At 29.0% G+C, this 24,063-nt stretch overlaps 4 protein-coding genes across 4 annotated transcripts; 1 reads left to right on the top strand and 3 right to left on the bottom strand.

The window, feature by feature from the left end:
- Positions 1-260: 260 nt before the first annotated feature.
- Positions 261-3,291, bottom strand: LOC128952989 (serine/threonine-protein kinase PAK mbt-like). Its single transcript, XM_054298471.1, has 7 exons — positions 3,234-3,291; positions 2,986-3,089; positions 1,619-2,924; positions 1,144-1,549; positions 980-1,076; positions 635-900; positions 261-563 (listed from the first exon to the last, which is right to left on the bottom strand). Exons 2-7 carry the CDS (start codon positions 3,071-3,073, stop codon positions 504-506), a joined length of 2,223 nt encoding a protein of 740 aa, XP_054154446.1. The 5' UTR covers positions 3,074-3,089; positions 3,234-3,291; the 3' UTR covers positions 261-503.
- Positions 3,292-4,731: 1,440 nt separating this feature from the next.
- Positions 4,732-6,346, top strand: LOC128966260 (probable inactive tRNA-specific adenosine deaminase-like protein 3). The gene is made up of 4 exons (XM_054313108.1): positions 4,732-4,933; positions 5,011-5,323; positions 5,383-5,860; positions 6,338-6,346. The coding sequence occupies exons 1-4, from the start codon at positions 4,849-4,851 to the stop codon at positions 6,344-6,346; spliced, it is 885 nt and encodes a 294-aa protein (XP_054169083.1). The 5' UTR covers positions 4,732-4,848.
- Positions 6,347-6,715: 369 nt separating this feature from the next.
- LOC128966259 (lysosome-associated membrane glycoprotein 5-like) lies at positions 6,716-9,283 on the bottom strand. Its single transcript, XM_054313107.1, has 7 exons — positions 8,909-9,283; positions 7,745-7,912; positions 7,608-7,680; positions 7,474-7,526; positions 7,334-7,415; positions 7,068-7,262; positions 6,716-7,002 (listed from the first exon to the last, which is right to left on the bottom strand). Exons 1-7 carry the CDS (start codon positions 9,281-9,283, stop codon positions 6,809-6,811), a joined length of 1,140 nt encoding a protein of 379 aa, XP_054169082.1. The 3' UTR covers positions 6,716-6,808.
- A 1,254-nt stretch (positions 9,284-10,537) lies between these two features.
- Positions 10,538-11,719, bottom strand: LOC128952043 (macro domain-containing protein CT2219-like). The gene is made up of 4 exons (XM_054297368.1): positions 11,492-11,719; positions 11,166-11,423; positions 10,983-11,102; positions 10,538-10,884 (listed from the first exon to the last, which is right to left on the bottom strand). The coding sequence occupies exons 1-4, from the start codon at positions 11,607-11,609 to the stop codon at positions 10,583-10,585; spliced, it is 798 nt and encodes a 265-aa protein (XP_054153343.1). The 5' UTR covers positions 11,610-11,719; the 3' UTR covers positions 10,538-10,582.
- Between the last annotated feature and the right edge of the window lie 12,344 nt (positions 11,720-24,063).

Below are 24,063 nucleotides of genomic sequence, written 5' to 3'. Positions count from 1 at the left end.
ATTTACAGCTTTCGAGAGATCTCAACCTGTAATTAGATTTAATGTAAATAATTGATTAATTTTAGTATTTACTTTAAACTTTTTATAATATACCAATTTATAAATATTTGCAATTTGTGTTATTTATTGTAAAATTTACACATTTTTAATTATAAGTAATAATAATATACTTTACTATTAGTTTTAAATAAATATCTTTTATTTTTATTAACAAATAATCAATTATATTGTAATAAAAATAAGATTCATTTAATAGCAACCAAATAACCGAATCGATTTTAAATTAAGTAATTAATGGACGGATTTTTAACAAAGTTATTGTATAGGAATAGTAATAACCGAAACATAATTTCAACATATATTATGGTAAATGTTTATAAAAAATAATGATATTATTATGTAATAACAGTATAGTAGTTGTCATGATTGGCTACAATAATAATAAATAAATTACAATCAAATGTCAAAAATATCTAAATTTTGTGGTCATTAGCTGTATGTGTTTAACAGGGACTGTGACGGAAGGATCGCATTAATGGTACCAAAAGACTTGGCGGACCAGCCTTTCAATTGTAACAAAACAATTAAAAATTAATACATTTGTCTTAAATCATTATTTTCATATAATAATTACCTGTCGAAGGAACGGATGCTGAAGCAGTTCCAAAGCATTTGAACGTTGTGTTGGTTCGCGAACCAACATCTTCTCGAGAAAAGCCAGCAAACGAGGCGACACTTTATGTACATTCTTAAGCTTAGGCGGAGGCATATCACGAATGCGTCGCATCGCTTGCAGTGGAGGTTCATTGAAAAAGGGAGGCTCGCCGTCACACATCTCAATAACCATTATACCTAACGACCAAATATCTACTTCCGGTCCATAAGGAAGACGTGATATAACTGTAAATAAGTTTTTTAGATAAAGTAATTCATGAATTAAAAGATCAATAAAGTATTAAAATAGTGTTATTTATATTACCTTCGGGTGCCATCCAATAAGGTGTTCCAACTAATGATTTACGTTTAGGTAATTCAGACGAGACTTGTGCACAGAATCCGAAATCAGATAATTTTACCTAAATATTAGATCATTTAATATAATGTCAACTAAATATCAAAAGTCATATTATTATGAATACTAACTCTGCCATCACTCGCAAGTAATATTGAATCACTTTTGATGTCTCTATGGATGACTCCTTGTGAATGAAGAAAAGCCAGAGCTTTGAGACACTGTTTGCAAACAGTGGCGATCTGTTCCTCATCCATACGTGAATGAGTGACAATATCTGTGAGAGCGCCGCCTTCGAGAAACTCCATAACCACCCAAAGCTCATCGTCGACCAGAAATGAATCGTACATTTCAACAATATTTGGGTGATGATAGTCTCGCATAATAACCACTTCATTAAACAATAGTTCTCTTCGCTGTTGTTTTCGTAAATCCATTTTCTTGACGGCCACCTGACGTGAAGAACTCTTTTCCAATGCAATGCATACAATTCCAGTTGATCCCTCTCCTATCTTAACAAAGTTTTCCAGATTTTCTCTAAATTAAAATATATAATTATAAATAAAAGTCCGTAAAATGAATTATTATTAAATCCACATTACAAACCTGGGATCTCCTGGACTGACTACTAATTGAAGAGCTGCTCTAAATTGTTCGTGAGAAAGGCGCTGTTGTGTCTGTGCTGGAATAGCTTGTGCATTGGATGGTTGTCCTGGAGTGTCTTGACTGGATTGTGGTAAATGTGGTGACGGCTGCTGTTGAGGAGATTGCGATCTCAAAGATTGTCCAGCATTGGGAACAGTCATTGGAATTGTTTGTTGTTGTGGATGATGTGCTCCTAAGCTTTGATGAGTTGGATAAGCATTTTGACTATTATTCTGTTGTGTGGCTGGATTTGCGGTCATCACTTTTTGTTGTGAATGCATTGTTGTGGTTGGATAAGGCATTTGTGGTCCATTAGCTACTATTTGATCATTAATTTGTGTATTTGAATGTTGAGTTAGCTGTGGTATAGATACCGGCGATTTTGCTCTTTGTTGGTTTTGATGATGTGGTGATAACTGTCCTTTTATTGGTAGATGAGGTGGTGTTAGCTGAATGGCTTGTGATGGATGTTGATGTGACTGATTGTTATGGAATGGCTGCTGAGGTATAATAGGCTGCTGTGGCTGAGGAAGCATTGAAAACTTGGTTCTATTGGTACTCCAGTTATTATTGTTCACAGTTGTGTTATTATTGATGTTATTGTTGTTGTTTGCGATTGTAGTATTAGTATTGTTGTTGGAGTTATTGTTGTTATAATTATTATTATTATTATTATTTGAATTAATGTTAGTATTTGGAGAATTGCTATTAACAGATGAAGTGTTAGAGTTATAGCCATTCTTAAAGTTTTGATTTAAATTAAGATTTAACTGTTGTTTAATCGTTGGTTGCATTAAATTTAAATTATGACCCGACATGTGGCCGGCCATTGGCGGCTGATTATTGCGAAAATGATTAAAATGTAATTGTTTTTGATTCATGAGATGATTGTGATTGTAATTATGATGTATATGTTGACCGGCTGTTGGAGGCACTGGAAATGGCATTGATGGCTGTATTTGTCCGCTCGCTGTAGGATTGGATCCGCCGTCGAGCACATCGTTTTCAGGCAGCGGTGGTGGCACTCGATTAGGACGAAGAGATGGCGGCGAATCAGCTTTTCTTAATGAATTGGATCGCGTGACCAATGCTCGGCCAACCGATTGAGTGGTAGCCACAGAATTGCCGCGAATTATCGTCTGAGACTTGATGTCCATAATCTCGGTTTGAGTGATGTTTGACGGGTCGATAATAGGTCGCGGACGGAATGAATTGCTGTTGCCTTGGATTAGAGACAACCATTGCGGCGGTAATCCAACAAATTTGCCTTCAATTACACCATCAGATCATTAAATAACACATTAATTGTCAAACTTATTGAATAATACCTTCGCGTCTATCAAATCCCGTGTGAACTCTGTGTTCAAAATTGGTCGGCGAAGAAATAGTCGGCTTTTTCTTCTTTTTGCCGAACATTTCGACATAAATATCACTGAAATCAGACAAAAAGTATTAATAAAAAAATAAGATAATCAACCAATTGGTCCATCGATTGCAGTGGACATCAATGGCGGCACAAATGGCTCAAAAAAGTTGGCTTCAAATGACAGGTCTTTCAAATAAATATCATATTTACCGATAAATTCAATGCAGTCGTCGACTATTGGCTTCAAATGTGTTACAAAAATAGATATAAATATATATTTAGTTATATTTTAAAAAAATATATTTTAATAACAAATATATAAAAAATAAGTAAATATTTGATAAAACAATGATTATAGTAATGAATGCATTGATAATCATATGAATACTAATTAATGTTTGGTATGTAATGGTATGTAAAGGCGTGTCATTTATATATAGCATTCAATACTATATTATACATACTATACACTCAATTGTACTATAAATCAAATATTTTTATTATTGTAATGAAAACGCCATTATTATTGAATACCTTAATAATTATATTACAAATAAATCGTTACAAATATTTGTGTTATTTAAGCCCCCATTGACTACCAATGTGTGGTCACACAAACACAACACAATTATTTATTTATTTTCTCAATCTCTACTAATAATAGTTACGGAGTATATGATTGAATGAAAATATAAAAAATGTAAGCAATAATAGTAAGCAAAGTCGTGAATTGGATTCAATTGATATTAGGATTAACACATGTCTCACAAACTATGCGCCGGAAAAATATATAAATATTATTAAATAACATTAATATTGAAAATTTCCAGTATCTGTGCTAAATGATTGATATCCTAGTATTAAAATAAATAGCATGGTCAACTATTTATTATATAATAAAAATTAATTAATTAAATGATGATTAATAATTAAAACTATCACATATTGATAAAAATAAAATAATAACTATAGCTATGAGGGAATTCACGAAACTTTATTATTTATTAAATCGCCGGGAATTTAATATTTATAGAAATATTGAAACATTTTGAGAAAATCCCGAAAAACACTATTTAAATGTATTTTTCCCGAAATTGGCTAAATATTTATTGACATAACATTTAAATACATATTGATTACAATATTAGCGGTACATGTAATGCAATATTAGCACACATTAGACAATATTAGACAATATTATGCTATAAAAACTGTATGTATTGTAAAAATTTTTACTGTAATACTTAAATTAATTAATGTATTTATTGTTTACAATTGTAGTTTACTAACAAAATGTAGTTTATAATTAAAACTAAATTTTATTTTTATAATCAATTAATTAATTAAAAACTGAAAATAAATTATTTTTAGCAAATATAACCCATTTTGTAAAATATAAACTATTTATTATTAGTACTACAGGTATAAGAAAAAACAAAATTTAATTTTCCCGATTTATATCACGATTTTGTAATTTTTTACTCGCGATTTTCCGACCGATTTTCCTTTCCGACCGATTTTGACCATTTTAACTGCCGAAGAAACATAGCTATAATAATAACATAATATTATATTGAATTACCGGTACATTCATTAGAATAACATGTGTTAACCCTAGTGTTGATAATATGCAATAAACAAGTGATTTCATGCCTTTATATTCATTATTATTGTTTTGTTAACTAAAAAACTAAATGTTTTAATCACATGATTGACATTAAAAAATAATTTCAATTTCAAACATATTGTCGACTATTATGTGATAATTGATTACTAAATATAAGACAAGTTTGATATATCATTGTATTATTGATTGATTTAAGTTATGAATGCAATGAAACTAACCGTCGATGCGATGAAGTTATCACTGATTGTTAGCCAACAATACTATTCATCACATATTGAAACAGGTATTCAAACTAATTATTTATTAGTAATTAATATCATTATTAATGATTGTATCAATTGATGTGATTTGTTGTATCAGTTGAAGTGTTGACCTCAAGAATTACCGACAAAACACTGATTTCATATATCGTTAACTTCTTAAGCAAAGAGATTCCGTTAAAATCTTTAAGTCATTTAAAGAGAATTAACTCTAAAGACAAGTCCATTGAAGTAATAATTTGTGCCAAAGACTATCGAAACAGTGAATTATCTGAAAAAGTAAACCATTTTCTCAAACAAAATCATTTATTGCCATTCAATACAAGAGTTGTGCCGAAGAATAATCCAAAGAATCGAAATCAATATGAGAAGAGTTGTCAGTTATGGCCAATTAATTATCATCCAAACAAATAGTAGATATTATATATCAAATTATTATAATATATATCAAAATTAACAATTATTTTTAAAGTTTAGAAAAATGTTTGAATTCAACCGTTTTCGACCTAATATCAAGAAAAATTATATTTGAATTGATCTCTAAAGTGATAGAATTTCGTGATAAAGAAGATAATGACAGGAAATCGATGGTAACATTAGTGACCGATTCGAGTCATAACATATTAACTATTTGTAAATCCGATGTTTTAAAAAATCCATTAAAACATTCAGTTATTGTGGCCATCGATACCATCGCTGATAAGCAATGTAATGAAAGACAAAAAGACGATAATATCAAAAGTGATAGTTATTTATGTAATGGATATGACTTTTACATGAGTGGTGAGCCATGTATTATGTGTTGTATGGCTTTAGTTCATTCAAGAATTAGTCGATTATTTTTTATCGATTCAAATGACAGTCATTGTAATGATTTGTTTGATTGTTGTGATAAAGCCATTAGTTTACATGAATTTCATTTATTACCAAAACTTAATCATCATTTTGAAGTATGGAAAATAAATTTTCAATCAAAATAATATTATAGTTGTTATTTTAGTTACAATTTTATTTTTATAATTACATATATTTTATTGATTATAACATATATACGATATCGTTGTAATTTTATACTATTATGAAATGTTTCTGCTATTAAATTACATTTTACACATGATATAGTCATTTATAACTCATTGGTTACATTTAAGAGAAAACATAGATTTTCTATAAATATTAAATTTTAAAATATATTAATTATTTATAAAATAATATTTTATAGCATTTGAAATATAAATAAAACCGTTATATAAAGAGTTTAACAAAAATCTAATTATTTGTAATATTTCGAAAACAATCACAATATTGGAAGACATAGTTTCATATAACTTGCATTTCATACCAAATATTGCACATAATTATATATAACATTATATATTTTTTTGTTTAAATTATCTATTTTATAATATTTAATATATTATTATTAGATAATATGAATATATAGTTTTGCACAAAATTCATATACCATATTTGTTTTAGGTTCTAGGTCTAATGTTTTGAAATTATAAAATAATACAGTATATACTACTGTATATTACCGGTAATTGTTTTCTATTTATATGCTACAGTATTATATATATATAATGAAAATTTAGTTATATTAAATTAAAAATAAATTCAATAAAATAATAATAATTTTATGATAATATGATTATATACAGTATATAATAAAATTCATATAATATATGATACTATTTGGAAAAATAAGAAAGAAATTGGAAAACAAACTAAAAACTTATTAATGTTTTTTAACGATATGTATGATTTGATTATCAAATTATTAGCCATTAATACAATTATTGCGTTAAGATTTTCTCAGTAAATAATGGAAGACATAAATGAAGGCATTATTAGTTAAACCTCATGTCTATTGAAATATTGATTTGTAAACTGAAAACTCAGCCCATAGTGTCATAATCAACACGACTGGTAAACCAGGATCTGTAGACAGCATATCCAACGACCACAAGTATGGATACCATAATAGTAATACTTCCGACAACAACGGGTACACTATCGTCCTGTTCAAGAGTCAGTGTATATATGGGCGCCTGAACTCCGGATCCAAAGCCAACTGAACTGCATCGGGAAACTAATAACACATTTGGCAATTAATAAATTAGTAGAAATAAATATATTATATCCCTGTGCCCATACCCGGTGCAAACTTTCCCTTTTCAATTTGAAATGCCTGTAACTCAACATTGGCCAGACGTACTACAACTGTTTGTTTGTCTGTTTTAGACTCATACAGATTGATAACGGGTGGCGATGGACACAGATATGATTTGCCCAGTGGTGTGCTAAACATGCCGAGACTGCCCTCCTTGGAACGGGCTACTTTTTTGCCACCTGTTTTTTCAATTATAATAATATTTACAATATAATTAATTTGATAAAAAAAATTGACAATAAGTCTAAACCTTTTATCGATCCCTTGAATAACGAGTCGGCCGTATTGTAGACTAAATCTATTGAATTTATGCCCCAATTTTTGTCTCCGACCTAATAATTAAAAGCAAATTAATTAAATTGTAATAAAGTTTTCATATATTTTAAATACCTTTTCAAAAATCATACGAAATGTAAATCCTCCGATCCATGTAACGTCTAATACTTTAAAATTAATTTATATTAAATATAATTTATTACTCAAATTATACAAAGTTTTACACAAAAATTAATAAAAATATTTACCCGGCTTTTCATCCAATAGATAATCACATCTTCCTTTACTAATGGCGTCCACTGGAATCCTATCATTTAATGGCTAATAAAATATAAAAATATAAAATAAATTATTTAAATTAAATTAATATATTTAATGTGAATACTTGAGTGTTTCCCTTAATATCGTAAGTCACGGTAAATGAAGCCTCAAATTTAGCCAAAATGCAAATAAATCCGTTTTCATCCCAAACTGCGAATGTAAAGGCAGGTGCGGGTTGTTTAGTGGGCAGTCCAGTCACTAGTGGGGGTTTTGTTGATAATACCGGAGCAGCCTTTAAATTACAAACAATTAATTAATGTCAAATTTATTTAATTAGCTTAGAATTATATATCTTACTCTTTTAAATAATAAAACATTGGAAATTGATTTATTTTTTGCAAAAGACATACAAACACAAACTAATAATAAAAACAATATTATTATATTAAACATTTCAATAATATTTAACATAAAAAGGTTAATTTACTTACAATTAAATAATAGAAAACATAATAGGTAAATAATTTCCATATATACTATATTCATGTTTTATTAAATATAATTATTGTTAGAAATTATAATTTAAATGTTTTAATAAATAAAACGCGAAGCAATTGTATTCAGAAATTAGGAATATTCTGTAATGTTTTCTTTACACAAACTAGAGATGGCATACAATCATTGCGTTTATTATATCAAAGAATATTTTTGTTGTCTATTAAAAAAAATAATTTACACAATTATAGGATTTTATAAGGTTTTATAAGGTTTTATACTAGTAATAGAAATAATAAATCTATAATATATGTTAAGTAAAATAAATTATATTTCGCTAAAATTTACATCCTACTAATATATTTATATTTTTATATAAAATAAATATATATATTATACTGAATAATTGTATAAATTAATAATAATAAATATAGTTTTACATATATTTAACAATTTTAGCTGTTAGAGTCAATAATAATCTATTTTATTTTTAAACAAACTTTTTGAAAATATAATTTGTAATGTATAATTTATAAAGATAAAGATAAAAAATTAAATAATATTAATTAATGATTTATTGAATATATTATGTTAATTAATAATATAATAATATAAATATTTATATAGTTTAACTTAATATTTAAATGATTTAATGTTTAATAAATAAATTTTAACATTCATATAACATGTAAATAAATATTTAAATATTTAAATAAATAAATAAATATAACCAAAATATAAACTATAGATCAGGTAATGTAATTCCAGTCAAATCAGTAAATTGTTTAAAAACTGAGACAAATCCATGTGCGGTGACCTCTCGGGCCACATCACTGACCATATTTCCAAACATTTTAACCACTTCTGATACGATCACTGCAATGATTTCACCGAAAACTCCGCCAACAGTTTGTAGTTTTCCTCTCTCTTTCTTATCGGTGTCCACTTTGGACTCTTTGTTGATGTCATTGGTTTGATGTAACCGATAGATATCATACATATCTTTATTACCATTTTCTTTACTTTTATGTTCACTTCTTTTGCTTTTTTCTAATCCATTATTTGAATTATTTTTCATTGATCTACTATTTGATGACTGATTTGTAGTATTTGATGTCAAAGGCTTGACATTGTTTGCATTTGTATCGCCATTAGTGGACAAACACATAAAGATTATACAGAGAGAAGTGATACAAAAATCTGTAATAAATGTAAACATAGTTTTTAAATATTAAAAGAAAAAATAATTTTTTAATAGTTTATAATTAAAACTAATTAAATAAAAAAATATAATGTACTTTTTTACTAATTTAAAAAATCAAATAATATAGTACTTACAAGTATTAAGTTTCATATTTTTATGATAACTAAGAAATAAAATTTTTGTAAAACTACTTAAAACTAAATTTTAATAATAAATGTTTGTATTTATCATAAGTTATATGTTAGCACTGGATCTTCACATTAAAGGTCTCGTTCCTCACGATTGGTGATCGGTTGGGATGTGAACAACATTTGGAGCACTTGAAGCCTATTTCAAGTCATACGAAGAGATAAAATATTATAATTTTAAATGCAATTAAATTTTTGTTTACAATATTATTTTAAAGTTGATTTTTTCCATCCCTGAACATCCACTTTGAATGTCATTATTATAATTGAAAGGTGAACTCAAACAGGAAAACCCGGACTCCAATGTCAGCTCCACTTACCTGTAACTCAAACTACCTGTCCTTTAACTTACTTCCAAAAGTTCAATGACTTGTCTAATCATTTATCCCTAAACTATGGCCAATACACAAAATGTAAGTAAATTAACTTATCATAACTATATATATATATATCGTATAATTTTATAAGTTATACTTATATTCAGTTATCACTCAATAACTTAACTATAGTTCAAAATTTTATATCTAAAACATTAACAAGTCTTTTATAACTAGGATTTTATACATTAGTCAATCAATTAGATATTTAAGCATAAAATAACTGTGAAACAACTATTTTTGTTAAGTTAAATAAAATTACTTACCGTAACTCAAACGATAATTTTATGCAAAAATAATTTAAATTATTATATTTCTATGACTTTATGTACAATATTTATTATACTTACATTCCGCTATTATTAACAAAATTCAAACAAATATTTAATAATATAATAAAAAAAATAAATTGTTAAAACATGTATTTACATTATTTTTAAAAATAAACTTTATTTATTTATACTACTAAACAACATAGAAATTTTTTAAATATAGTAAATATTGTTTACAATTATATACGATAATAATTTAATTAACTTTGTATTAGAATTTAAATTCATAATAAATTTTTAGATTAAATTTAACCAAAAAAAAAAATTTAATCTAAATTAATGCATTTGATTTGAAATTTCTATAAATACTGTTTTTAGTGTAATATATAAAAAACATCAAATAAGCTGCAAAATTCAAAAAAATGTTTACTGAATTGGAAAATAAATTGGCAATAATTTAGTGTATATATCGATATCAATCGGAAGAAATAAACAAAATATAATTCTTTCAATTTCTTTAGCGTAAGGATTAGTGTCCAACCATTGTCTGGCAGTATTGAGTGCAACATTGGCCGCCTCTTCGTTAGGATAGCCGTAAATTCCCGTCGAAATACATGGAAAAGCAATCGATTTAAGTTTATTTTCAGCCATTAGATCGAGTGATGTCTTATAACATGACTGAAGCAGTGTTGGCTTTTCACCGACGGGACCAACAGTATGAATGACATCTAATATTTACCGATAGATGAAAAAAGTAGAGAAAATATAATTCGTGTCAACATTTTTTTAAAAAAAGGTCTGACAATAAAGACAAAACTATAGTAACATTTTGCGGGCAATTTGTATCCTCCGGTTATTTTGCTGTTCCCGGTCTCACATCCGTTCAATGTTTTACATTCGGCCTGAAGTAAGTTGAAACCGGCGGCCGAATGAATGGCGCCGTCAACTGAATTATTTTAACAATTAATGCAATCAATAGTTAAGTCAATCGATAAACATTAGGTCAAACCTCCTCCGCCTCCTTTAAGATGTTTGTTGGCTGCGTTGACAATGGCGTCCACTTCAAGAGCTGTAATATCACCGCTAAATATTGCGATCTTATCGTTAAACTCTCTGTTGAAGACGTAATCGGAAGATGAAAACTGTTTGTTAATATGTTTGGTCTTTGAGTAGAGGGTCCAACTGATTGTATCCAACAATGTCTTGTAATTGTCACCGCATTTGTATTGTTTTCTCTTCTCTTCCGTCGACATCGTAAGGTATCGCTCTGTGGATGAAAACAAGTCGTTAAAGATATTAATTGATTAAAATTAATGTCATTTTTTAAATACAAACGTTTGACTTCATTGAAGGCCATTGAGTGATAGTTTATGGATTTAATCAATGATAACACAAACAGTGAGGACAACGATGTCTTAAGCGCTGATTTTTGGACACAAGTCGTGCCAAACATAAGAATTGTCTCTAATATTTGATCCAAAAGAAAAACAGATGAAAATAGATATTAATATTGAATTAAATTAATAATAAAAACAATGCTTTGTTTACAATGACTTTGAAATACAACACAAAATACGTTAACATATAATATGTTAAAATAAATTGATTTCTTAAATGTTTGAAATGATTTCATTACAATATATTAATAATTAAGATATAATCAAAATATAATAATTACTCAAATTTAAAGACACATTAAATACAATCAATTAATATGTTTCAATATATTTAATTAAATTTATTGTCACATATTATATTATAAATTTTTATTAAAAGATTATTTTTTTTAAATATTTAAAATGTTAGAAAATTAACTTATATAACATAATATTTTAGATTTATTAATATTATGTTTAAAAATTATGCAAAACTAAAATCTTGTCAACTATTATATAGATTATTGTATATTTCAATTAATTTAGATTTAATATAGATTAATAAAATAATGACCTAATTGCAATAACATAAAGTAAAGTACTTTACATATATGTATACATATAATATATTAAATTATAAATGTTTGCATAGTTAATATTAACTATAAATTATTTTTAATATTTTTATTTGATAAATATAAAAATTAAAAAATATATTCTATAAAATAAATATAAAATTATTAGTCATTTAAAAAAATAATGAGGACTTCATTTATATAATTAACGTACAAAAGTTTAAACCTTTAATATACAGAATATTCTGTAAATTTATTATTATAAAAATACAAAATAATATGTTATAATAAAATAAAGTATTAGTAATTCTTTAAAAAGAGTATCGAAATTGGTTTTAATAACAATTTTATGCAAAACATTCATTTCATAATTATTCTGAGATTATTATTATTGTTAAAAATTCAAATTATTTGTTATTAATGTAAAATACTGCATATTTCTAGTATTTATTTATTTACTTACGTTGACTAATATTTTTCCAAAATAATATATAAATATTTTCATTTAATAAACTCTGATTTATCCCAAAATATGTTTTAAAGCAAATGATGTAATATAAATAGTAAGTGAATAAATGTGTTTATGTGAGATAATATTTATATCTTTTTAAATAATATATACACTCTTTAGTATATAATGAATAAGTGAGAGAAAGAGAGAGAGCAAATGCAATATATTATAGTTGTGAATACATTGGTATTATTAAAGCAGAAATAATATTAAATTATATAAAAAAAATATCTTAAAAGTCTTCCTATTAATGAAAATCATGTAAAAGAGATGACTTATTGAGAGTTAGAGCTTTGCATCCATCAAACCGCTAACCGGTATCTCATTTGGTTTTTTCGTTTCCCGTTTTTCAGTGAACAGGAATCACGAGTGCTGTCAAACTAAATAAACTATGGATTGGTCCGTGAGTTTAGTTTTCACATTGAATTTATAAATTTTAAATCTAAAAAGTTATACCCATATCTAATGTGGTGTTAAGCCGGGTAACAATATAACCAAAAATATATCGATCAACTCGACGATAGTTTCATAGAAAGGTTTAAGATTTGTTGTCAACAATTTTGATGAAGATATACGATATACGCCCACATATTATATTGTCAATTGATTGTTAAACTCATGCGGTAATGTTGTCGGCAATCTAAAAAAATATAGATTATTTAAAATTAATTAATTGTATCACACAATCACTAACCATTAATTATAACATTGATTTTTCAATTTCGATGAAAATCATATTTTTTTAAAGTAAATATATACAGTATACATGTATATAAAAAATAATAATCAAGTTTTATACATAATTTTTTGAAAACGTTTATTTTTAAATTATTTTTTTATAAAAATTTGAAAACTTCAAATGTATAAACTTGTAAACATGTATACTTTATTTTATTAAAAAATACATAATAAACACTCAAAATAAATGCAATTCAAATTTATTTATAACTATAGTTTACATTGATTTTGAACCTAATTTTATTTAATAAAAATTGTTTTCGAGATATAAACACAAAAGATTTGACTTATTTAAGAATAGTAACAGAAATAAAATTAAATAAAAATAAATCACTGAATACTCAATATATCAACATTTGAATTGACAATAATATAACTTTCAGACAAAATATAAATTTTATTACAAAAAATGTCAAACAAACAGTAGGTCTTAAAATTAGAAAATATTATTATTTATTTTATATAAAAATGTTAAAATTAAAAAAGGATTTATATGTCTGATACATATTTTCTAAAAATTTATGTGTAATTCAATTTTTAATATATAATTATATTAGGGTTAAGCAAGGCTTTGGATTTTAGGGGGTCTAAAGAGGTCGAATGAAAAATGACAAAAATATAAAAAATCTGGGGTATAGAGTGGGGTATAGAGTGGGGTATAGAGTGGGATATAGAGTGGGATATAGAGTGGGGTATAGAGTGGGGTATAGAGTGGGATATAGAGTGGGATATAGAGTGTGATATAGAGTGGGGTATGGAGTGGGGTATAGAGTGGGGTATAGAGTGGGGTATAGAGTGGGGTATAGAGTGGGGTATAGAGTGGGGTATAGAGTGGGGTATAGAGTGGGATATAGAGTGGGATATAGAGTGTGATATAGAGTGGGGTATGGAGTGGGGTATAGAGTGGGGTATAGAGTGGGGTATAGAGTGGGGTATAGAGTGGGGTATAGAGTGGGATATAGAGTGGGATATAGAGTGGGGTATAGAGTGGGGTATGGAGTGGGGTATAGAGTGGGATATAGAGTGGGGTATAGAGTGGGGATACAGTGGGGGATACAGTGGGGTATAGAGTGGGGATAGAGTGGGGATAGACATTTATTGTTTTTTTAAACCACAATTTTTTTAATCGTGTTAAAAAGTCTGGGGGAACGAAAATCTCGATCTTAGGGATCATTTGGCATTAGCCCCACACCCTTACTAAACCATAAATTATATCTAACTTATCTTACTTTTATTAAAATAATTTAATAAAGTAAGATAAATATAATAATAATAATAATAATAATAATAATAATAATAATTATTAATTATTAATATTATTATTATTATTATTATTATTATTATTATTATTATTATTATTATTATTATTATTATTATTATTATTATTATTATTATTATTATTATTATTATCTTTTGTATATCACGGTTGTTCCGGTGTGATCACAGTTGTGTCGGCCACTTTTGGTGGCAGAGACACGACTGGTTAGACTCAACTCAAGTCTAGTACTTTTCTGACTGTTCTACAACTCTGAAGTATCACTGCTTTTTGCATTTCATAGATCTTAGTTTTTCTGATTTCCAGTGATTCCAAACTTAGGGCCAGATTTTTTGGTATTACGGCCATTGATGACAGGATTATAGGTATGATTTCAACTTTCTTAATGCGCCACATCTTATTAATCTCATAGGCCAAGTCTGTATATTTTCGGCGTTTCTCACTATGCGTGTCCTGTAGTTTGTGTGTTAGTGGGACCGCTATGTCTATTATGTACGCCTTATCTTGATGTTTGTCTACTAGTACTATATCTGGTCGGTTGTGGGCCACAGTCTTATCTGTTCTTATTTCTTTATCCCAGTAGAGCTTTGCTCTGTTGCTTTCCATTACACTTTGTGGCTCGTATCTATAGTATGGTAATAGTTCTTTGATTAGTCCGAATCTTATTGCCAATTCCTGATGTATGATTTTGGCTACTTGGTTGTGACGGCTTAGGTACTCGGTGTTTGTGAGTACTTTACACCCATTTAGTATATGTTCTATTGTTTCGGACTCCATATGACACATCCTGCACTTGTCTGTTAGTATATTTAGCTTTTGGATGTATTTCTGATGATTTCGTGTCGGAATCACTCGATCTTGTATTGCCATCATGAACCCCTCTGTCTCTCCATGAAGACCGGCGTACTTCAACCATTTTGTAGACATTTCTTCGTCTACGTGTGTTTGGTTGAGTTCTGCTCTGTATCTACCGTGGAGTTCTTTTGAGGCCCATGTGTTAATTCTCTCTTTTTCATTTTGTATTTCTATTTGATGTTCATTATTGCTGAGATTTAGAGGTGTGTAGTTGTTATCAAGTGTTGATGTTATTTTGTGGAGCTCTGAGACATTGCATTTTTGTTGATGGTATTTTCTCAGCAATTCTCGCTGTTTGCCTTCAAGGCTTACAATGTTTAGTAACCCTCTACCCCCATGCTTTCTACTAACACACAGTCGTGCTACAGAACTTCTAGGGTGGTGTAGTCCAAACATTGTAAGTTGTCGCCTTATATGTCTTTCAATGGTCTCAAGTTCTGTTTTACTCCATTTTATTATTCCGAACGAGTATGTCAGTACAGGTATAGCCCAAGTGTTTATGGCTTTGAATTTGTTGTTTGAGTTTAGTTGAGATTTTAGTATTTTTATTATTCTTTGGTTTAATGTTTTCTTTATTTCTTCTTTAACTTCTGTCATTTTAGATTTATGCATTTGCTTAATTCCTAAGTACTTATATATATCTCCATTTTCTAGTGCCTTTATATATCCGTTTTCAGTTTCGTATTGATTTCTTTCAGAATAGACTCCTCTTTTCAGTTTCATTATAGCACATTTATCTAATCCGAATTCCATATTTATATCATTGGAGAAAGTTTCTGTTGTTTTTAGCATTGCATTTAAATCAGATTCTTTTTCGGCGTATAGTTTTAAGTCGTCCATATATAGTAGATGTTAGATTATATTTTGTATCACTTGATTTTAGATTTACGCCTTTTAGCTTTTTAAGTAGTGATGACAGTGGGTTTATGGCTAAGCAGAACCACAGAGGACTGAGTGAATCTCCTTGAAATATTCCTCTATTTATTTTGATTTCTGTACTTATTTTTGTTCCATTATTTGTATTGACACACAATTTAGTATTCCATTTTTTCATCATATTTTCTAATGTGTTTATCAATGTGTTGTCAATTTTATATAGTTTTAATACTCTTAATAACCATTTATGAGGGACTGAATCGAATGCTTTCTTATAGTCTATGTATGCCATTTCAAGATTTCTATGTTTTTGACGAGCTCTTATTGTTATGATATTGTCTATTGTTAATTGCTCTTTACAGCCCATAGAGTGTTTTATACAGCCTTTTTGTTCTTCAGCTATTATGTTGTTGTTGCTTAAATGCTTATATATTTTTGTTGATATTATAGATGTTAGGATTTTATACATTGTTGTTAAGCAAGTGATTGGTCTATATTTGCTGGGATCTGATGTATTTTCTGTTTTTAGGAGTAGATATGTTATTCCGGAAGTGAGGAAGTCATCGGTTTGTCCTGTTTGTATTATTTTATCCATTGCTATTGCCATTGGTTCATGTATTGCTGTAAAGTGTTTGTACCAGAAGTTTTGTATTTTGTCTTGTCCTGGGCTTTTCCAATTGTGGGATTTCTTGAGGGCTTCGGTTAAGTCATCTTTTATTATATTTACTGAAGTCATATGTGGTATTTCTTTATTTTCATCTTCAATATCATTTATCCAATTAGATTCTTTATATTCCTTTGGGTTACTCCAGATTTCTTTCCAGTAGTTTTCTATTTCATCTATTTGTGGTGTATTGTTATTATTGCTTGAGTTTATTTTATTTTGATTTCTATAGAACATTTTTTCGTTATTATAGAACATTGTATTTTGTTTTCTTCTTTCGCTTTGTTGTTTATATCTTCTGATTCTTTGTGATAGTGCTTGAACTGTTTGTTTTAATGTGTCGTTGTAATTTCGGATTATGGATTCAAATTCAGGTTTTCCAGGTTTTGTCTGTAATGATCGGTATATATCTTTTAATGATTGGTTAAGTCTTTTTGATTTGTTTCCATTTAACACTTGCGTTATTCTTCCAATTACTTGTCTTTTCCCTTCTATACGTGTCTCTATTCGCTTTTGCCATTTAGGTATCATATTTTCATGATTTTGTTTTGTTGTTGACATGCGTTCTATTTTGTAACCTAATAGTCTCGATACTGCTACTGCTGCACAATACGTTATTGTATTAATCGCGCTCAACGACATATTATCTTCGATGTAATTTTTAAGTATATCATTAATTGTTATTATTGTAGACCTTGTTTTAACGCCACTTCTTATTTTTGGTAGCTTAGGTCTGAATTCTATTTCAAAGTCTTTATATTGTTCTAAAGATGTTTTTAGTTCATTTTCTGCTGTTATTCTCTTTATTTCATCATTTGTATCGATTCTGTTATCTGTTGTTGTAGTTGTCACTTCTATTTCTGGCACTTCTTCTACTGTGGTATTTAATTCAGTTGTTTCATTTAAGGATAGTTCACGTGCCACTTGTTGTTTGATTTCTTGTAATTCAATCGGGGATATTTTATTATTCTTTGCTAAGAATCGCCGTTGGTCTGCAATTCTTTGTTCCGTTACATTTAGTTCTGGATATTTCTGTTTGAATGCTAAGTATATTTGGTTTCTGTAATCAGTCATATTTGTTTCGAGTCGAGTTGATCTGTAGTATTCGCGCATTATCAAGGTATTCATCTCATGTGTCCATTTCATGCGCTTTTGCGATTTTTCAACCAAATTGGTCAGTTGACGCTGAGAACCAGCTTGAACTGAAACATTTTGGCGGTTAGTCTGATTTTGTTGACTGGTCTGCGGTCGCATTACATCACAGCTTTGCCCGCATAGCACATCACTGCGTGGGATATGATGCATACTTATCGAACTGCAGTCAATGCCTACCTGCTGAACGCGGGATTTATTTGAGAGGGTACCTCCCGAACACCCCCCGTTATTCCTTCGATTACGTGTAATCATAATTATATATATTTGTTTTTGGCCTTTTTACGGGGTCCCAGTCCCTAGAATAAGCTCAACACTAACATGTGTCTATTGCCACCCATTTCTCACCACTAACATGTGTTTGTTGAAATAGGATTTTTTATTTTTTTGAAACAAAAGTGGCCATTGCGTGTGAGGACGAGTAACTACTCGAAGGATGAAGGGACATCCTTACGGACGCCCCTTCGGGTGGGGGCACCTTTTTACAGGCACCCCCGGGTGGGAGCACCCTTGCGGGTACCCCCAGGTGGGCACCGATACCGAAGTACCGATACCCGGGGTCGGGCAGAAACTCGTCCTCACGTAGCACCCCGCTTTCCCCATACTACCTAAGTTGGCCGTCCTAAGCAGCGTTGGTTGGGCAGGGACGGGAAACACAGTGAAAACAATTTTTATTTAACAGAAAAATTGCTTTCCACATCGGGGCTCGAACTCACGATCTTACTCTCCATTACATTACATAGCCCTACACACTAACCACTACACCACTGTGCCTCCTCTTATTATTATTATTATTATTATTATTATTATTATTATTATTATTATTATTATTATTATTATTATTATTATTATTATTATTATTATTATTATTATTTATTATTATTATTATTATTATTATTATTATTATTATTATTATTATTATTATTATTATTATTATTATTATTATTATTATTATTATTATTATTATTATTATTATTATTATTATTATTATTATTATTATTATTATTATTATTATTATTATTATTATTATTATTATTATTATTATTATTATTATTATTATTATTATTATTATTATTATTATTATTATTATTATTATTATTATTATTATTATATTATTATTATTATTATTATTATTATTATTATTATTATTATTATTATTATTATTATTATTATTATTATTATTTTTGTATATCACGGTTGTTCCGGTGTGATCACAGTTGTGTCGGCCACTTTTGGTGGCAGAGACACGACTGGTTAGACTCAACTCAAGTCTAGTACTTTTCTGACTGTTCTACAACTCTGAAGTATCACTGCTTTTTGCATTTCATAGATCTTAGTTTTTCTGATTTCCAGTGATTCCAAACTTAGGGCCAGATTTTTCGGTATTACGGCCATTGATGACAGGATTATAGGTATGATTTCAACTTTCTTAATGCGCCACATCTTATTGATCTCATAGGCCAAGTCTGTATATTTTCGGCGTTTCTCACTATGCGTGTCCTGTAGTTTGTGTGTTAGTGGGACCGCTATGTCTATTATGTATGCCTTATCTTGATGTTTGTCTACTAGTACTATATCTGGGCGGTTGTGGGCCACAGTCTTATCTGTTCTTATTTCTTTATCCCAGTAGAGCTTGGCTCTGTTGCTTTCCATTACACTTTGTGGTTCGTATCTATAGTATGGTAATGGTTCTTTGATTAGTCCGAATCTTATTGCCAATTCCTGATGTATGATTTTGGCTACTTGGTTGTGACGGCTTAGGTACTCGGTGTTTGTGAGTACTTTACACCCGTTTAGTATATGTTCTATTGTTTCGGACTCCATATGACACATCCTGCACTTGTCTGTTGGTATATTTAGCTTTTGGATGTATTTCTGATGGTTTCGTGTCGGAATCACTCGATCTTGTATTGCCATCATGAACCCCTCTGTCTCTCCATGAAGACCGGCGTACTTCAACCATTTTGTAGACATTTCTTCGTCTACGTGTGTTTGGTTGAGTTCTGCCCTGTATCTACCGTGGAGTTCTTTTGAGGCCCATGTGTTAATCCTCTCTTTTTCATTTTGTATTTCTATTTGATGTTCATTATTGCTGAGATTTAGAGGTGTGTAGTTGTAATCAAGTGTTGATGTTATTTTGTGGAGCTCTGAGACATTGCATTTTTGTAGATGGTTTTTTCTCAGCAATTCTCGCTGTTTGGCTTCAAGGCTTACAATGTTTAGTAACCCTCTACCCCCATGCTTTCTACTAACACACAGTCGTGCTACAGAACTTCTAGGGTGGTGTAGTCCAAACATTGTAAGTTGTCGCCTTATATGTCTTTCAATGGTCTCAAGTTCTGTTTTACTCCATTTTATTATTCCGAACGAGTATGTCAGTACAGGTATAGCCCAAGTGTTTATGGCTTTGAATTTGTTGTTTGAGTTTAGTTGAGATTTTAGTATTTTTATTATTCTTTGGTTTAATGTTTTCTTTATTTCTTCTTTAACTTCTGTCATTTTAGATTTATGCATTTGCTTAATTCCTAAATACTTATATATATCTCCATTTTCTAGTGCCTTTATATATCCGTTATCAGTTTCGTATTGATTTCTTTCAGAATAGACTCCTCTTTTCAGTTTCATTATAGCACATTTATCTAATCCGAATTCCATATTTATATCATTGGAGAAAGTTTCTGTTGTTTTTAGCATTGCATTTAAATCAGATTCTTTTTCGGCGTATAGTTTTAAGTCGTCCATATATAGTAGATGTGTTAGATTATATTTTGTATCACTTGATTTTAGATTTACGCCTTTTAGCTTTTTAAGTAGTGATGACAGTGGGTTTATAGCTAAGCAGAACCACAGAGGACTGAGTGAATCTCCTTGAAATATTCCTCTATTTATTTTGATTTCTGTACTTATTTTTGTTCCATTATTTGTATTGACACACAATTTAGTATTCCATTTTTTCATCATATTTTCTAATGTGTTTATCAATGTGTTGTCAATTTTATATAGTTTTAACACTCTTAATAACCATTTATGAGGGACTGAATCGAATGCTTTCTTATAGTCTATGTATGCCATTTCAAGATTTCTATGTTTTTGACGAGCTCTTATTGTTATGATATTGTCTATTGTTAATTGCTCTTTACAGCCCATTGAGTGTTTTATACAGCCTTTTTGTTCTTCAGCTATTATGTTGTTGTTGCTTAAATGATTATATATTTTTGTTGATATTATGGATGTTAGGATTTTATACATTGTTGTTAGGCAAGTGATTGGTCTATATTTACTGGGATCTGATGTATTTTCTGTTTTTGGGAGTAGATATGTTATTCCGGAAGTGAGGAAGTCATCGGTTTGTCCTGTTTGTATTATTTTATTCATTGCTATTGCCATTGGTTGATGAACTGTTGTAAAGTGTTTATACCAGAAGTTTTGTATTTTGTCTTGTCCTGGGCTTTTCCAATTGTGGGATTTATTGAGGGCTTCGGTTAAGTCATCTTTAATTATATTTACTGAAGTCATATGTGGTATTTCTTTATTTTCATCTTCAATATCATTTATCCAATTAGATTCTTTATATTCCTTTGGGTTACTCCAGATTTCTTTCCAGTAGTTTTCTATTTCATCTATTTGTGGTGTATTGTTATTATTGCTTGAATTTATTTTATTTTGATTTCTATAGAACATTTTTTCGTTATTATAAAACATTGTATTTTGTTTTCGTCTTTCGCTTTGTATTTTATATCTTCTAATTCTTTGTGATAGTGCTTGAACTGTTTGTTTTAATGTGTCGTTGTAATTTCGGATTATGGATTCAAATTCAGGTTTTCCAGGTTTTGTCTGTAATGATCGGTATATATCTTTTAATGATTGGTTAAGTCTTTTTGATTTGATTCCATTTAACACTTGCGTTATTCTTCCAATTATTTTTCTTTTCCCTTCTATCCGTGTCTCTATTCGCTTTTGCCATTTAGGTATTACATTTTCTTGATTTGGTTTTGTTGTAGACATGTGTTCTATTTTGTAGCCTAAGAGTCTCGATACTGCTACTGCTGCACAATACGTTATTGTATTAATTGCGCTCAACGACATATTTTCTTCGATGTAATCTTTAAGTATATCATTTATCGTTATTATAGTAGATCTTGTTTTAATGCCACTTCTTATTTTTGGTAATTTAGGTCTGAATTCTATTTCAAAGTCTTTATATTGTTCTAAAGATGTTTTTAGTTCATTTTCTGCTGTTATTCTTTTTATTTCATCATTTGTATTGTTTATGTTATCTGTTGTTGTAGGTGTCTCTTCTATTTCTGGCACTACTTCTACTGTGGTATTTAATTCAGTTGTTTCATTTAATGATAGTTCATGTGCCACTTGTTGTTTGATTTCTTGTAATTCAATCGGTGATATTTTATTATTCTTTGCTAAGAATCGCCGTTGGTCTGCAATTCTTTGTTCCGTTACATTTAGTTCTGGATATTTTTGTTTGAATGCTAAGTATATTTGGTTTCTGTAATCAGTCATATTTGTTTCGAGTCGAGTTGATCTGTAGTATTCGCGCATTATCAAGGTATTCATCTCATGTGTCCATCTCATGCGCTTTTGCGATTTGTCAACCAAATTGGTCAGTTGTTGCTGAGAACCAGCTTGAACTGAAACATTTTGGAGGTTAGTCTGATTTTGTTGACTAGTCTGCGGTCGCATTACATCACAGCTTTGCCCGCATAGCACATCACTGCGTGGGATATGATGCATACTTAACGAACAGCAGTCAATGCCTACCTGCTGAACGCGGGATTTATTTGAGAGGGTACCTCCCGAACACCCCCCGTTATTCCTACGACTACGTGTAATCATATTTATATATTTTGTGGCCTTTTTACGGGGTCCCGGTCCCTAGAGAAAGCTCAACACTAACATGTGTCTATTGCCACCCATTTCTCACCACTAACATGTGTTTGTTGAAATAGGATTTTTATTTTTATTTTTTTGAAACAAAAGTGGCCATTGCGTGTGAGGACGAGTAACTACTCGAAGGGTGAAGGGACATCCTTGCGGACGTCCCTTCGGGGTGGGGGCACCTTTTTACAGGCACCCCCGGGTGGGAGCACCCTTGCGGGTACCCCCAGGTGGGCACCGATACCGAAGTACCGATACCCGGGTCGGGCAGAAACTCGTCCTCACTTAGCACCCCGCTTTCCCCATACTACTTAAGTTGGCCGTCCTAAACAGCGTTGGTTGGGCAGGGACGGGAAGCACAGTTAAAACAATTTTTTTTTTCTCAGAAAAATTGCTTTCCACATCAGGGCTCGAACTCACGATCTTACTCTCCATTACTCTACTAGCCCTACACACTAACCACTACACCACTGTGCCTCCCTTTTATTATTATTATTATTATTATTATTATTATTATTATTATTATTATTATTATTATTATTATTATTATTATTATTATTATTATTATTATTATTATTATTATTATTATTATTATTATTATTATTATTATTATTATTATTATTATTATTATTATTATTATTATTATTATTATTATTATTATTATTATTATTATTATTATTATTATTATTATTATTATTATTATTATTATTATTATTATTATTATTATTATTATTATTATTATTATTATTATTATTATTATTATTATTATTATTATTATTATTATTATTATTATTATTATTATTATTATTATTATTATTATTATTATTATTATTATTATTATTATTATTATTATTATTATTATTATTATTATTATTATTATTATTATTATTATTATTATTATTATTATTATTATTATTATTATTATTATTATTATTATTATTATTATTATTATTATTATTATTATTATTATTATTATTATTATTATTATTAT

Source organism: Oppia nitens, unplaced genomic scaffold (assembly GCF_028296485.1).
Source record: "Oppia nitens isolate AA-2021 unplaced genomic scaffold, nextdenovo-longstitch-racon4-pilon3 scaffold1_pilon_pilon_pilon, whole genome shotgun sequence".
Classification (NCBI taxonomy): Eukaryota; Metazoa; Arthropoda; class Arachnida; order Sarcoptiformes; family Oppiidae; genus Oppia; species Oppia nitens.
This window is presented reverse-complemented; position numbering and strand designations above follow the sequence as displayed.